This window comes from Pelodiscus sinensis, chromosome 27 (genome assembly GCF_049634645.1).
Source record: "Pelodiscus sinensis isolate JC-2024 chromosome 27, ASM4963464v1, whole genome shotgun sequence".
Lineage (NCBI taxonomy): Eukaryota > Metazoa > Chordata > Testudines > Trionychidae > Pelodiscus > Pelodiscus sinensis.
Genome location: NC_134737.1, coordinates 13,567,240 through 13,584,207, shown reverse-complemented (window position 1 = coordinate 13,584,207; position 16,968 = coordinate 13,567,240). Strand labels below are relative to the sequence as shown.

Below are 16,968 nucleotides of genomic sequence, written 5' to 3'. Positions count from 1 at the left end.
TTTAAAACCTATATTCAAAATCAGTTTTACATCACATTAAAATCAGGTGCTTCAGAGGGGTAGCCAAGTTAGTCTGTAACCAGGAAAACTTAAACAATGAATTGTCTAGCAGCACCTTAAAGACTAACAAAACATGTAGATGGTATCATGCACTTTCGTGGGCACAACCCACAATCAGGGTTCACAAGAACAGTCTAAAGCCCCATTTATTTCTGAAACACTGTTTTTGGTAAAAACTGCAAAGCTCATGAACTTAAGCCACCTTGGCAGTTGTCCTTCTATAGGCCACTACACTTTTTTTTTTTTTTTTACATTTTAGTTTATAGCAAAGTGATGTTGAGATCAAAGAAGTTTACAGAAAATACATGGAAAGGTAACGAGATGCAGAGACCAGAGATCAATATTGAATCGGGCAATATTCTAACACTGTACCCAACAGTGCCTGTCGGTAAATTGGTGATGTGTAGGTCTGTAATGTGGTCAGAAGTTAAAGAGTTGCAGGACTGCCTCAATATCACAATTTCATAAAAAAATCCAGCATATATAATTCCTAATGATTGAGAAGCCTTTCATATACTGAATAGACCCCGCTCCCCCGCCAAAGTCTTCCATTGAGAAAAAGTCACGCCATTTTCTTCTATACAGAAAGAGGCACTAGCATTTGTAGAGAATGAGTGCTTAACATTGGTGGTTTATAAATCTTACTAGAATATACAGATCAAAAGGTAATCAGCAAGTGATCCCTCCCCTGTTGTCCTTAGCCTCTGTTGGTCAGAGGCTGGGAATGGGCACCACCTGTGCCCATCCTGGCTAACAGGATAGACCTATTCCATGAATTTACCTAGCTCTTTCTTGAACTTTGCAACATCCTCTGGCAAGGAGTTCCACAGATTAACAATGCATTCTGGAAAGAATGGGTAGCTTCAGTGTCACTAAATTCCAGATAGAATGCCACACAGGTAACTGGAGTACAAATCTGTAATTACTTACAGGAGTTCTGTAAATAGCCAGAAATACAGTGAACCTTTAAGTGAACTTCCATACAAATAAAAGTCTGACTCTTGTACATGCTATTTCCCATATTTTCATCATCCTTACAGAAATTCTGCCAGCACTGCATTAGAATCTTCTATTATAATGCAAGTGGATGACCTCTTATTTGGCGATTGGTAGCTTTATGACTATCCCAAGAGAATGAATGTTTCTTGTATTACTGTTAGCCTTCTAGTCTCAAAAGATATGTAGGAAAGTCTTCTTTAAGAGCAGTAACAGCTTCCCTTTGTTTGCGATATAGGGGGGGAAAATGTATATTTAAAATGGCTCCGAAGAAATGACTGTGGTGGGTAGGAATGTGCATGGCTAACCGGTAGGGCTGGAATAGCTCCCTACCCACTGTGGGGCCCACTTCAGACAGGGACTGCTCTAGCTAGCCAGCCAGCCAGAGCTGCCCTTGTCCGAGGTGGGATGTGGTGGGAGGGAGAGACCCACTCCAACTCGGACACGATGGGCAGGATGGACTCCTCTGGCTGGGCGGGAGGGGCCCCTCACATGCCCTCCCCTTTTCATTGGTTAACCGAATGTTTAATTGGTTAACCAATTCAACAGAATTTTACATCCCTAGTGCAGGGAACAAAACCAAACCGAACAGTCCTGTAGCACTCCCCCAGGTAGGGTTAATACAAACACTGTGCGGTGAGGTTTATTTAGAACCAAACAAGGTTATGTCCAGAAATAGAGGGCTCAGCAGACTGCAACAAAAAAATTCTCGGGCTGGCACTAGGCTCTGCTGTAAACATGGGGAGGCACTACAGTAGTTTCCCATACATGGAATACGAAATGTGCCAGTGATTAGTCTTGCGTCTGCAGTACACAGTGGTATTCCCAAGAGCTGACTCTCACATGCCTTGCAGATGTGCAGTCTAGGAAGGAAAGGATCCATTTTCCCCCCCCAGTCCTCCAAAGTCACAGCCCTAACACACACACACACACACTTGGAGCTGTACCTTTCCCCATCCTACATATTCCCATCATTCACTGTGGAGGGAATAAAATAGCTTGTTTTCTGCTCATACAAAGGCTGGAAGCCATAAGGTGATCTTAATCAGCACTAAAACTAACTCATATTTATGTGTATAGTAATTCCTCATTTAACACTAGAGAAGTGTTTCTGAAAATGTTCGTGCTAAGCGAAAACGTGCTATGCGGAGTCCATTTTCCCCATTAAAAATAATGGAAAAGGTGGGGGTTGCGTTTCAGGTCATGATGGCAAAGTCAATTTTTTGTTAGTGCTGGGTTGTCAACGTCAACATTCGATATCTAGCAACACAAGTCCCTGCAGTTTGTTAAAACACAAAGAAACACAAAGTGAGTGAGTGGAGGAGCGCTGTGACCACATGTATTCATCCGCTCATGCATATTACCACTGTTTTCACCAACTTACACCACCATGCGAAGTAGTCCACCAGTTGGGATTTGTGTGTTGTTTCGGGGACGGTCATGTTATTCAAAAAAACGTTCCCTTAAAAAATCGTGCTATTGCAAAAACGTGTTAAGTGGGCACGTGTTAAATGAGTAATTACTGTACTCATCTTAGCCCAGGGGTGTCCAAACTTTTTTCAAAGAGGGCCAGATTTGATGAAGTGAACATGCGTGAGGGCCGACCATTTTGCCTGACATTCTTTGAACCATTAAAATTAAATGCAAATTAACTATTTTATGCAAAGTTTATTGCAAACGGCATACTTTTCATTTAGTCACATGGATGACAAATCTAAACAGGTGTTAAATCACTCTGCCTTTCATATCTGAAGGCCAGATGAAAAAAAAATCCAGGAAGCTGAAATATATGTCAGGTACATTGTAAAGTACATTACATATTATTGGTAATAAAGGTTGTCTGTCAACTTTTAAGTTCAAAAAATATGAACAGGAACATAACACCAAGTATACATGTTGTGTCCAAATATATTTATAACTGATTTAGACCAACTGACATTAACTGAGATTTTACAATGTATTCATCTCAATACATATGGATTCGTTGGGGGCCATAAAAGATAGATATTGCCAAATTACCTGGGGGGCCGTATTAAACCGGAACACGGGCCGCAATTGGCCCGCGGGCCAGACTTTGGACATGCCTGTCTTAGCCCTTTGTTTGACATAAGCAGTTCAAGACTTCTGAACAAAGCAGTGGGATGTGCAGCAAAGAGCAATAGAAGTCACATGCCCTACAAGAAAGTGACTGGATCTTAGCACCTGTAAAAGTTTACATTTTGAAGAGAAATGTATTTAATCAAACTACTTAGATTACTGCCAAAAGAAGAGGCGGGGGCACAACCTGTTCATTATTCAAGCACAACGTATGTTTGAAAAGAGCAACTAGAAGAGGGGAAATCTGTTGCTCACCCCCCTTCTAGAAATTACCCCCAACTTATTTAGCATGAGGAACAAGAAGAGGGTTGGAGAGGGAATTCCTGTGTTTGTAAATCTAACACCTAGAAAGACAGCAATAGGAAATTACAGCAAAATATAACTTGCTGGGTGCCTGCAATTAACACCAACAACTGCATGAATGTTGGGAACCAGACTGCTCGTTACAGGAAGATTAGAATGGGAAATGCCTATTCTATCCAAAATACAGGCAGTCCCCGGGTTACATACAAGATAGGGACTGTAGGTTTGTTCTTAAGTTGAATTTGTATGTAAGTCGGAACTGGTACATATTGTAGGGGAAACTCTAGCCAAACATTTCTCCAGAGCTCAGTTTTATTCTCCCACACCTCACTTCCCTCAGTCCTTTATTCTCAAGCTGAGGCGTCTGCTGAGAAAAGCCGCTCCGCGTCTCCCTGGTCTGCTGGGGGGGGGGAAGGGGGCTAGCTTAGCGTCTCCCTGGTCTGCTGGGTGGAAGCAGCTAGTGCGGGGTTGCCTCACCCCGTTTGTAAGTAGGGATCCGATGTAAGTCAGATCCATGTAACCCGGGGACTGCCTGTAGTTCTAAGACTGCTGCTCTAATTCCATTCTAGGCAGACAGAGAGCTCAGACCATCAGCCCCATTGTGCTTTCATCTCAGGAGGGCTCACTTCTAGCCTTAGTTTGATTTCCATGCCAGTTAGAACCTTGGGTCCCAGCTGACACGGAGCCAAGATTACCAACTCATTAGGAACAGGCGGAGATGAAATGCTGATTTCAGGCAGACAGTAAAAAGGCAGTAAAAAAATAAACTGTCAATCAGTCTTTCCGCATTCAGGTTCATGCCACGGAATCAGTTCTGCATTTTCCCCAGAAAAGTGAAGCAGCAACTGTACAATCCGAACACGGCCTCCCCAAAACAGCACTGCTGCTTTACGCTATCCGGATGCAACCCCAGGTCAGAACAATGCACATGCGAGTGACTCCACGTTCCACGCTCATGGCTAAACAGCATTTGCTCAGTGTATTGTATTTTCCACCAAGAGCTCAACGAAGATTACATTATGGGAAATGTTAGTGTCGCTCTCGTTACAGAGATGCATGAAGTCGTAACAAGTCAAAGAAATAAAGGAACGTACGTTTACAGAAAATTGCTAAAGGGCCGTACTGGGAAAGTGTACTCCTGGCCCAAGTAACACAGCAGTAACCAGATGCAAATGCAGCACTTTTAATTTAAAAGGAACTCTCCAGAAGAGGAGAGCTCAGAATGTAAACAGACAGATGAAAACCTCAGAGGGCTATTAATATGCTTAACACACAGTTTTATTCTCTTCATCTCTGGATGCATCAGATTCCATGCACCTCCCACCCAACTGCCTTTCCTATTCATTTGTGTATGGAAATAACCAGGGTGACACGGAGGATGGAACCCATCTGAAATACTTCAAATATGCCTGCCTTGTTAGTATGTAGGGCAGCTGTAGCCATGCTGATCTCAGGATATTAGAGACAAGCGATTAACTCACCCACCTTCCCTTTTAGTAAGCCTGGAAACAAAAAGCACTTGATTTGGACTTCGCCTATTTCCGAGCGCACAACTATATAAACGAGCACACTGAAATGAACCCAGCCGTGCTGCTTAGGAAAGGTGACAATTCAGCACCTGTGCCTCATACAAGCCTTCTCCAGAGCACCAGAAGAGCAGTGTATGCTAGGGAGGGCTCTCCCGGTCAAGCAGGGCAAAGGTCCTCCAGTTTCCAAGGAACTCGGGTGCCTACTTGGGGTAGACTATAGTATCGGGTTCTATGCTGATGTCACTTCCTCCTGCACATCCCCTTTTGTACAATGCTAGAAAGACGCTAGCACTGCCATTTACGTCCAAGACGACAATCTCGTCCTGCGCCCAGGCCTCCACATTTTCCCACTTTTCAGACATATGTTGAGTGAGAACAACAGGTTATAATCTTCGTGTAACAAAAAGCGCTTTAGGAGACCTGAGGGAGACCTAGATATTGACTTCCTCCCCTCAAGTACATTAACGGGAGTTTCATAACAAGCAAAGAGACACTACTATCACTAACCCAGTAAGAGTTTCCAGCAATGTTTGATGATGATGAAATTCTTTACACAGTATAATCAGAATCGGAGAGACGTAGGCCTACAAGGGAACTCAAGAGGGTATCTAGTCCAGCCCCCTGCACAGAAGCAGGACCAAGTAACCCTAGACCACCACAACAGATGTAGTAGGAAGAGGGGCTAGAACACAGGCCCAGGTTCCAGAGACCTGGAGCCCAGGTAAAGGTTAGCAAGATGTTGCTAACAGGAAGCGAAGTTGAGCTGTGAGCAGGCAAGCTCTGGCAGGAACAGGGCCGATATTACAGAAACATACATCCGGTAGTAGGCACAAGATGCAAATCCATTCCAGAAGGGTAGCATCAGAACCCCTTGTTAGGAAACGTCGTGGTACCAACACACTCCCCACAGACAACAGGAACATACTGACCCAGGATCGGGATAGGGTTCAGCACTACACCATAACGATTTGACCGAACAACCACATACAAGGTGGGTGGCACCTAGGCACATTAGAGGGTGGCACCCTGCTACATCAGGAGTGATGTGCAACTTGTTTGTAGCTGTGTACCAGAAAGTATTGAGGGTGATTGTCCTTGTCCAGCCCAGAGGGAGTGGAAAGTTTCACCACTGACTGAGCTGGTGATAAAGGCATGTATGTTAGTGTATCTAACCACTGAGCCAAGATGCCAAGACTGCTCTGTTGGTAATAAGCCTGGGTCGGGCGCCTGTGTACCTTACCTGATTCTGGGGCCTATAGGGGGGTTCTCTTGGAGCATGCAGTGCTGGTGAGCTGCACAGAGCCAATGCAACATACAGCACACACACAGCCGAACCGTTATGGTGATTGGACAGAGCGAGATACCTGTCACCACACTGGTGACTTCTGACCACAAATGTTTGTCTAACCTGCTCTTAAAAATCTACAGGGATGGGAATTTCAGAAGCTCCCTGTGAAGCCTGTTCTAGTACTTAGCTATCCTTTGTCAGATAAGTTCTTGCCGTACAGTCTCACTACCCTGGACATTTCCAAGACCATGGCAAAACCTAGATGCAAGATTTTCAAGAGTGAATAGTGATTTTGGGCACCCATCTTGATACACCTCAAAAGGGACTCGATTTTCTGAGGACTGGTTCTAAGGTTTACTGAAAGTTAGACCCCTTTAAGGCACTTTTGACAGCCAAAGTCTCTAGCAGCTTTTGAAAACCTTGGCTTAAGGTAATGGATATTTGTCTTTTCCTTAAAAACACTTGAAAATCTATGATTTCTTGCAAACGCTATACTTTGATCTTTAAAGGATCACATTGCCTATATTGTATCAAGACCATCAGCATGGCCCATCCTTTCAACTATTGGTGCAATTTTCCATAGAGATTAAGTTTGCCTAGAAATAAGTAGCTGAAACGAGGAGCAGTGGGAAAGCTTTTCTGCAACAGGCACCCAAGTGCCATTCTGTACTAGCACCAAAAGAAACGAACCCCTATTACCAAGGCCCAGGCAGACCAGACTGGAAGACTGTCAGTAAAGAACTGTGCAGACTAAGGAATTTACATTTTATAATACGGCAAGGCAGACTATGCAACACAAAGCAATGCTGACCTGCAGAATGAGGAGTCTACGTTTATCAGAGTATAATCAATAATGACATTTCAATTACGAGGACTCTTGCACAAATTAGCTATCAGGGGGAAAATATAGCTAGTGCCTCAGAACAAGGAGAATGACCTTCAAAGGACTCAAGCGACAAGTCGCATCTAGACACTGAAATAATTTAGAACAATTCTTCCTTTACAGGTAGGTTTTTGGTCAGTTTTTACCTCCCCCTCGCCCCCCAAAGAGTTCTCAGTACCCTTTTTGTTCCACTTACAAGCCACAAACCAATGCAGTCTCTCCATTTTCTTATGCTCTCTGTATACACCAAGTCGTATATTATCCTGTAGGCAGCTAGGACTGACAGCTGCCGAGGAGTTTTGCCACACAATTACAATGATTGTGTTAACTTTCAGGGAATGAATAAAGGAAACGGAAGATATTTTTACTTAGGAAAAGTATGAGCCAGTGTTGTCTGAAACCATTTCCTTCCACTATTTGGACAAAACCCCTACAAGTCTTCAAGAAATATACCCGTACAGTGTTACAAATCTCAACATGACACTCACATTGACACCAGACATTTACTAGTCCCTTCCTGAACAAATCAGACTTCTGGATAAGTCAAGTCCTCACCTCCAGGCTACTGTAAGTTGACACAAATGCTGGACTGTTAAGTTACAAACAGAGATAGGGAATTCATAAAACAATAAAGATGAAAAGCAAAATAAGTTAACACTACAAAGATAATTGGATACTGTAAATGAACATCTTGTTAATTTTTGTTTGGAAGCTTTAAGCTCATAAGTGTTCTGATAATTCTTAAAGTAAAAGTAATTTATTTCAATTATCTATGATAAAGTTACTTTTAAATCATAGGCCTATGCACCAGCAATAATATAAGCAATGTATGAATGTCCAAGGCTGAAGTCACGACTTAAGGGACATCAAACCCAACCTTAGAAACAACCTCGGCAGACTAGTAGGTTCAGGCTAGACTGAACGTCTGAGGGTACAGCATTAAACCAAGGAGCTGAAGCACAAGGCTACTCTTTGGAGCCAGCCAGACGCAGAAACCTATAACCACAATCTTGTAACAAGGTCAGTGGGAACTCCAGAGAGCACTGCTAGAATTATTCTCTGGTTTGGCCTCTCTTTGGACACAGAGCCAAGTCAAAATGGCTTTGGCTTGCTTGCCTTCACGAAGCATATTTCATCCAGAGTCAGGACATGGGTAATTATAGGAGGCAGTTTGAAGAGGGGCAGGTATAACATTTGTTCTACATGGAACCAATGGGTGTGCATTACTCATCTTTTCACAGAAACAGAGATTACCATATGCCTGGTGCCTAACAGGAATTAACCACTTGCCACTTCACTTTTACTGTAGCCTACAGGCCAATGATTTCCATGCTGTATCATACTAAGCCATAAATAGGAAGTCAGACTTCCTTCCCAAACAGCAATGTTTTAAGAAAAAGCAACTGAGGGTCACAGGGCTGGCCAAAATGTACGAGAGCGATAATTTGTGCAGATAAAAGTCAAGCTTTAGAAATAAATACATAGGAGATAAACATTTTTATAGTGCCCTGCTAAGGCAGCCAGGGTACTACAAAAATAACCTCTCTATCCCTAAATTTGTTATGGGCTCCAAGGTTAAATGCTGTTGCAGACTGGTTTGCTGTCATTTTTAGCCTCAACTTTTACTCAGCTATATGTTGCTAACTGCGCTCAGTGAGATGACAAACACTGTCTCTGAAGCATGTACGATCAATTGTGGCATGTGTGTTGGGAACAGGGCTGGACAGAGCCAAAGTTTGAGACCTCTCCTTATTCTGTTCAGGATTAAGTGCCTTATTTCACTGTATTCATCTGAAGTGACCCAGTTCCGCCCACACTGCCTTGGCCATGGGCCAGGATGGCTTCCCTCCCATGTCGTTCCCCCATGTGCGCTAGAAATGAATACACGGTGGTAAATATTCCACCCTTACAATTTCCCAACGAGGAACAGTGCATGAAACTGGTTGGTACCAGGAAGTTATGGTACAAGTGAACACTTTGTGCCCATCTAGATAGCAGGTTTCCCTTTGATATCAAGTCACTAAAGGCCTCACCTCTCTCTTGTATCTAGACAAAGAACAGCCTGTGCCTTGGGCATACCTTACCATATTAGGCAATCCGATCCCAGGCAGAGGAGAACTCAAGATGTAGACTGACTCTCCCTTCACCTAAAAGGGCAGCGGCAGCCGAGGAACTTCCTGGGCAGTACAACAGTTTCCTTATTTGAAGTAGAGAAAGGGAGGAGGAGGAGGAGGACAGATTCCAGCATGGTTCAAAATGATGGCTTTGCGGGGCTATTCAAATGTGCAAGCCTACTGTTACAGATAGCATCTTTGTAATGGAGCCAGGCCTGTGCACTAAATACAGCCAGCTCAGCTGTTCTCAAACTGTGGATGGGGACCCAAAGTGGGCTGCAAACCCATTTTAATGGGGTTGTCAGGGCAGGCTTAGAGCTGCTGGGGCTGGAGCCAAAGGGAAAGCCCGAGTCCAACCAGCCAGGACTAAAGGCCAAGGGCTTCCACTCTGAGCAACAGGGCCGGGTTACTGGCCCCTTGCCTGGAGCTGAAGACCTTGATTTTGTCTTTCTGGGCTTGTATGGTAATTCCTGCTGTCAGAAGAGCGGGGGAAGGGGGACGAAGTTGGAGAACTCCTGGACTCGTTGGATTTGAAGAAGTACATGTATTCTTAAAGTAGTGAGTTTGATTAACCTCTCCCCACACACACACCAAAGCTGTGGTTCTGCAGCAACTGTAATGCTGCCACACGGAAGCTGCAGTTTAATGAAAGGATTCTCAGATACATCAGATTTCACTTTGCATTTCTCGCTTCTCCTGTAGAAGTGCTGCATTTCCAGGATACTTTTTAATAAAAATGAGTCAGCATACAAGCTCCTACAGCCTCGTCAGATGCCACTGTGCTACAGACAGCAGGCACTCCAAGGTAAATGTTGTGGAACAGAGTTTGGCTGGACAGTGGTAGTGCAACAGTTTCAAATACTTGGGAAACTTTAAGTAAGTAATAATAGGATAACATTCAATACAAACAGAAGTGTGCTAAACCCATAACTGTGACTCACTTCTGTCTAAATCATAGAATCATAGGACTTGAAGGGACCTCAAGAGGTCATCGAGTCCAGCCCCCCGCTCTCAAGGCAGGACCAAGCTCTGTCTACACCATCCCTGACAGATGTCTAGCTAACCTGTTCTTAAATATCTCCAGTGAGGGAGATTCCACCACCTCCCTTGGCAATTTATTCCAATATTTGACCACCCTGACAGTTAGGAATTTTTTCCTAATGTCCAATCTAAACCTCCCCTGCTGCACTTTAAGCCCATTACTCCTTGTCCTGTCCTCAGAAACCAAGAGGAACAAATTTTCTCCTTCCTCCTTGTGACACCCTTTTAGATATTTGAAAACCGCTATCATGTCCCCCCTTAATCTTCTTTTTTCCAAACTAAACAAGCCCAGTTCATGAAGCCTGGCTTCATAGGTCATGTTCTCTAAACCGTTAATCATTCTTGTCGCTCTTCTCTGTACCCTTTCCAATTTCTCCACATCTTTCTTGAAATGTGGCGCCCAGAACTGGACACAGTACTCCAGCTGAGGCCTAACTAGTGCAGAGTAGAGCGGCAGAATGACTTCACGAGTTTTGCTTACAACACACCTGTTGATACAACCTAGAATCATATTTGCTTTTTTTGCAGCAGCATGACACTGTTGACTCATATTCAACTTGTGGTCCACTATGACCCCTAGATCCCTTTCCGCTCAGTCCATTAACATGACTGTTGTGAAGTATTCTCTGGGCCAATAAAAAAGTTCATGCAAACAGGCTTTTTCTTGTCGTCTCTCATTGTCCTAGAAGGTTATAATGATACCATGTAATCATTCAAGGTGCTCCGGTGTGTTTATAGACAGGACAGGTTTAGAGAAAGTATCACTTTACAATGCTGCATTGTCAGAAAAGTTTATAGGCTGGCGCCTGAACTGAGACACATACTTGGCCCAGAATTGAGTGTTATTTAAACAAAAAAAAAAAAAGCTGAAATGCCCCTTGGACCAGCTTTGGAACTTTTGGCCAAGGTACATTTTTATGCCACACAGAATTCCACTGAAAAGAAATGCTGGAAAATAAATTTCTCTCTGGATCACGACCTTTATTCTAGTTTTATGGCATAAAATTCGCTATTTTAAGTGGCACTTTTCTTCCATCTTTTTTTGCCCAAACAAAATCCTCAAAGATTATCCAAGTCCAAATATTTGTTGCTCTTCCAGATTCCAAGACCCACCCAGTGGTAAGAACTCTCTCCAATCAGCAGCACAGACCCACACTCTGCATTCTTTACCCCGGGCCAAATATTGCTTTCAGCACAGAAACAGCTATAACTTCTCGTCAGTCAGTGCAGCATCTTCCAGAGAGTGACCCAGGACTGGCTGGAGCAGGAGACTGAGACAAGACACCTGGACAAGACAGGCAGAGGCAAAGAGACTGAAGACAGGGCTCCCGTGGAAAAACAAAATATGGTAACCACATAATGCAGATGCACAATGGGGGTTAAGATAAAAATGACCTTAACTCCGGAATGTCCTAGGTTTTGAGTGACTGATGTTCGCAAGGAGAATCTTTGGATTTTTAAAAACAGTTTGCATAATTTAATGGTTGTTTTAAAAAAAGCGAACTAATATAGAAATTCCATTTAGAACCCTTAGATCCACCACATAGACCTCTGTCACTTTAGCAGAGAGAGCAACCGTTAGCAGTAGTAGGTTATCACCCCTCGATGGGATGATTGGTTTCACAGATATTGACTACCGGGGGTGGGGGTGCGCGAGGCGGGGATGGGACTTTACCCCATGGGTTTCACAGATATTGACTAACAGCAGAAGAACGGGTGGGGCATGGGATTACGGGATTCCAGTCCAGGCCCAGAAGGGTGTGCCAGTTAGTGGGTCCAGAGTCTTCTGCCTGCCTTCTTCGCTCTTGACCCCTTCTGCCTTGTCCCCTCCCCTGCCCAGGTCGTGCATCTTCCCCATTCCAGCATCATCCCGCTTGCCTACCTAGTCCAAACCTCCATTGCTCAGGTGTCTCATCCCAGGGCTACTCTGACCCTCCTCTCCACTCCATCCAGCCATTCCCTCTGTACCCCAGCACCTCACAAGATCTGTTTCCCACGTGCCTTCCCCATCAAATGGCTCCCTCCGTCTGCCTTAGCTTCATTCAACTCCTCGTCTCAATCTACACCTTTTCCTCCCCCTGGTTCAGATGCCTGCTCTCAGTTCTGGTGCCTGAGAATGAGTTTAGTTCCCACAACCCTGAGCTCATGCACACGGTGGGGATAGTGGAGTGTGTGTATGTGGGGGGGGGGGGGGGGGGCAGAGAGGGGAAGGGAAAAAGAGGACAAGCATCCACAACAAAAAAAGCTTCACGTGTACCTCCACAGAATTGAATATGGATCCCTCAGTAACTGATTACACCACAAAGCCACCAACTAGCATGCTACAAACTGAGCTGGGACAGCAGTTTGGAGTGAATTAACTTGGTTTCTTTTAAAAAACAATAAAATCATATGTCCATGCTGGCACCTGATGCCTTGAACAGCTATTTTTCTCCCAGTCTAACAAAGGTTGCACTGATGGCTTCAGAACAGCCACTGCCCAACAGACCTGTTCCTGACCCCAAACGGATCTCAGCCCATGCCAGGCAAGACCAAAACAATGGTAAGTCTGGCGACTACAAAAGAAAGAAGAAAGGGTTTGAGGGAGAGGAGGAACTTGGCAAGATTGTTCCGGTCGCAGGGGACAGGAGACTCAGAAGGCGACAAGGGGCAGGCATGGGAAGTAAAAATATCCTTGTTTTCTAAATTAAAATGAACCCTCCCTACTGTATTCAGCCACCTTCTGAGTTGAGAGATCTGCTTTCCTTACCGTCTGAGTGACAGCCACAGACCTCGGACACTTTAGTCAGCCTTTGAAGAGTGCAGGGTAAAAATTTGAGGCAGGCTATGATATTCTGATAAGAACCCCTATTCTAAATTTCAAGTCTGGAACAGGTTCTCTCCCCCCCACCCGCCGCCTCCAACTTAGCCCATGGAACGAAGGTCATCATAAAGATAACAAATAAAAATGTAGCCGTAAAGATAACTGCATAAGACAGTTACATCCCAGGGAAAGGCCCTACGGGTGAGAGACAGGACATAACACATTCAATGGTGCTAGGAAGAAATGCGCAATTGTCATGTATCCTTATTGCCTCTGCTTTAATCCCCCAGGTGCAACACCAATGGATCACATCCCTGCAAACAGTACAGTATGTTGATCTTAATGGATTGTTCACTTTCAGTCCTTTGGGTACAATGTCCATCTTCTTGCACTTGGATAGATTTCGACCCCTCTCCCTGCAAAGATACCTTTCTGACACTAAGACACATCGCCACTTAATACATAATTGACAATTGAGGTCTGCTTTGTTTAAGTATTTGTTTAAATAGACATAAGATATTCTGTAAGCTATGGACAGAAAACACTATGTAACCTTTAGATTATTGCTTTTATTTTGCCTCATGGTTAGCACCTATCCAGGTGGTCTGGGATCTTCCCCCCAATCACTTAATCTGCCCATCAGCAGGGGTGGCCCGTGAGCCTAAGCAAACTAGGCAGTTGCCTAGAGCGCCGCCGGCCCGGGCGCTCGATGATGACGTCACGGCCATTGACGGCCATGCACGCGGGGGCGCCGATTGCACCTTCCACCTGGGGTGCCAGCTGCCGCAGCCGGCCTTGGACCACTCCTGCCCATCAGCATCTTATATAATCCACTGTAACCTATTGTCTGGCAGTGTTCACCAAAGCCTAACAAGCGAAGTGACACTCCACCAGCGCTATGTGTTAATAAACCCTTCTGCTTGCTTCATACACACTGTTCAGACTCTGTTCCAACAAAGAGCGTATTAAATCCCTACTACAGCCTCTCAACCTCTATTACAGCCCTACAGGTTCTCTTGAGGATCAGACAGGGACCCCAGAGAACAGCAGACAAGCTGTATGCACCCCGTATCTTCCTGAGAAAAGATCAGCAAACAATCTGCTTCACAAAGCTAGAGCAAATACCAGGCCCAGATGTACAGTGCTCCTCAGAAAGATACACTCACAAGTCAATTCACAGCAGTCCTGCTGCCAGCAAAATTTAGGTAACAGTAAGGTAGGTATTAAGGCATTGTACATCGTTGGCTCCTCGCTTACCCGAGACTCCTTTGCTTCCTCATTCCCATCAACCTCGTCATCCTGGAGAGAAAGAAGAAAAGGGACTCAGCCATGTAGGGTCAACAGGTTTGGATTTCCAGATATTTAGGTGACTAGGGTTTTGAAGAGAGGTGCCAATTCCTAATATCTAGGTAACCAGGGAAAGCTTTTGAGATCAGGACTTGTACAAAGGAGCTTTAAGTGTCAGTAATCAATAGACTAACATGGCCGCCCCTCAGACTAACTAAAAAAACAACAATGATCTTGTAGCACTTTAGAGACTAACAAAAAAAAGATGGTGGTATGAGCTTTCGGGGGCACAACCCACTTCCTCAGAGGACAAACACGGAGCAAGAGGCACAGAGGTTGAATTATAATTCAACCTCTGTGCCTCTTGCTCCATATTTGTCATCTGAAGAAGTGGGTTGTGCCCAAGAAAGCTCATACCATCTACACATTTTTTGGTTAGTCTCTAAGGTGCTACAGGACCATTTTTTTTTAAAGAGTAATCGGTAGCCATATTCTCAAAAGCAGGAGATGGTATTTCAGAAGTTCTCCAATTACCTCCCATTTGAGGACAAAGTGGATAATAACTGTTACTAGATCAACTTCGGGGTGGGGGGGTGGCTTTCAAGCTTACACAGAGCTTTTCTTAAGCTTGTCTCTCACCAACAGAAATTGGCCCCACTAGAGATATTACTGTATCTACCTGGTCTTGCTAATACCTTGGGTCCAACACGGCTATAACACAACTGCATACAAATTTTACAGGAGTCATTAGTCTATCAGAAAGACACATTCAAGGAAAATTGTTTAACCAACAAGCCATTTGAATGGCTGAACTTTTCATCTTTTCAGAAAAAAGAGTTACGTTTCAGCATCATGTAATGCTAGGTCCATGGACCGGCCATTAACCATGTAGAGGAGAATTATATTTTTAAACAGTGAGTTGTTTTGCTTATAACAAACGGAAAGCTTTTAAGTCTAAAATCAGTCTGTTCTCATCCTGTGTTGCTCAGTGGACAGTAACATACAAACTTTCCTTAGTGTCATATGAAAGGCCACATGGAGATTGCCAGTTTGAATTGTATTGGAAATATTCCCAAGCAATATTCCCGGTAATTGTTCCATGTGCAGAATAAATTTTGTTATGTGCCAAGGTATGTGTGGATATGCACCACCAGTAGAAACACATGATGCTGGCTATAGGCTCTCTGCTAATCAGCTGGGTGGCATTTCAATCTCTCTTGGGTAGCTGCTCAAGCGCTCAGCTTATCGGGAATACTGTTCCCAACAGTAGTTTATACACAGTGCTGCCGCTGCTACAGCCTTCTTATAAGGCAAACTTCTGTAACGACATGGGAGTGCTGGTCACAATATAGTTGTCCCCGTTTATCAGTAGGAAAATGTCTGGGTTTACCTAAAAATTTCCTTTCCTCGAGTCAGAAGGCCCAAAGAGCTGTTGCAGGTAGGCTGAAGTATCTTGGAGCAGAATCAGACCTCTCCATCACCAAGGAATTGGTCTGCCTCCCAACACTCCCCTTCAGTTGCCATGACTTCCACAGCCAGGCCAGTAGATCTAAATGACCCTAAGTTACATTGTATTAAACAGCAAGGAGTCCTGGGCCACCGGAAAGACTGACATTTCTTTGGACAAGAGCTTCCGTGGGCTGGAGACAACTTCGTCAGGTGGAGGACACAAACTTCAGTCTGGCAGGTGCATACACACGTGCAAAGAGGGAGGTCCTCCTACGCGGAGGACCAGTTCTAGTGAGGTAATTCCATCAGGGTGGACATGGCCTGTTCCCAACCGTGGATAAGATGCTGAGAACACCAGGAGGAGGAAATTACTTCTTGTAGTGAGCCAGCCACTCCATCCCTATTCAGGCCCAGTTTGATGGTGTCACGTTTGTATGAGTAGTCCAGTGGTTTTGAAGGTTTTTTTGCTGAAATATGGCAACTCAAGTTTGGTCCTGGGTGTCTAGGGAAATTGAAGTGAAGCGCTCTCCTACTGGCTATGGAATGCTTTGAACGTCTGATGTGTCCATTTATTCTTCCGCACAGAGAGTCTGGTTTGGCCAATGTACATGACGGCACATATCGCCCTAGCAGGCGTGCAGGTGAACGAGCCCCTGATGGTGTGGCGGATGTGGTTAGGTCCTTATGACGGTGTCAGGAAATTGAAGGAAACCACTAGCAATCTCTCCTGCTGCAGGACATTGTCATTAGGTGGAATGGACCAACTCAAACCCTTTGATGTCAGTTTCCAGCTCTATTCTGAATGATTTGTTGGTCTCCAGGATGAGCTGGAACTGTAGCTCTTGCTACTCAAAGAAAGAAAATGTCAGGTAAGCCCAGATGAAAGAGTCCCATTCTGCACACCAAGGTCCACAGATTCATTACAATGGGATTTTCATAGCAGCACGCCTCCACGGTGGGAAGGGGGATGGTCCTTGGAACAAGGTAGAGCATAGATACACTTTCATCTCCCTCTTGCCTTGCACAGTATGGAGTGGAGAAGACTTTTGCCAAAAGAAGCAAGATGGCTCTGGTTAAGATTGGACGACCAATGCACAGAACCTGGACAGCCAATGCCA

The 16,968-nt window shown here is 44.5% G+C and overlaps 1 protein-coding gene and 1 long non-coding RNA gene across 7 annotated transcripts in view; one reads left to right on the top strand and one right to left on the bottom strand.

Moving 5' to 3' along the window:
• The window catches only part of PPP1R12B (protein phosphatase 1 regulatory subunit 12B), a 151,488-nt gene that overhangs the window by 42,616 nt on the left and 91,904 nt on the right, over window positions 1-16,968 (bottom strand). For all 6 annotated transcript variants that reach the window (XM_075910196.1, XM_075910200.1, XM_075910194.1 and 3 more), the window contains one exon: window positions 14,372-14,413. In XM_075910196.1, coding sequence (XP_075766311.1) covers window positions 14,372-14,413 — 42 coding nt within the window. The remainder of the gene's footprint in view (window positions 1-14,371; window positions 14,414-16,968) is intronic.
• LOC142820890 (uncharacterized) lies at window positions 11,420-14,407 on the top strand. The gene is made up of 3 exons (XR_012897851.1): window positions 11,420-11,659; window positions 12,750-12,853; window positions 13,405-14,407. It is a non-coding gene; the product is annotated as an uncharacterized LOC142820890 (long non-coding RNA).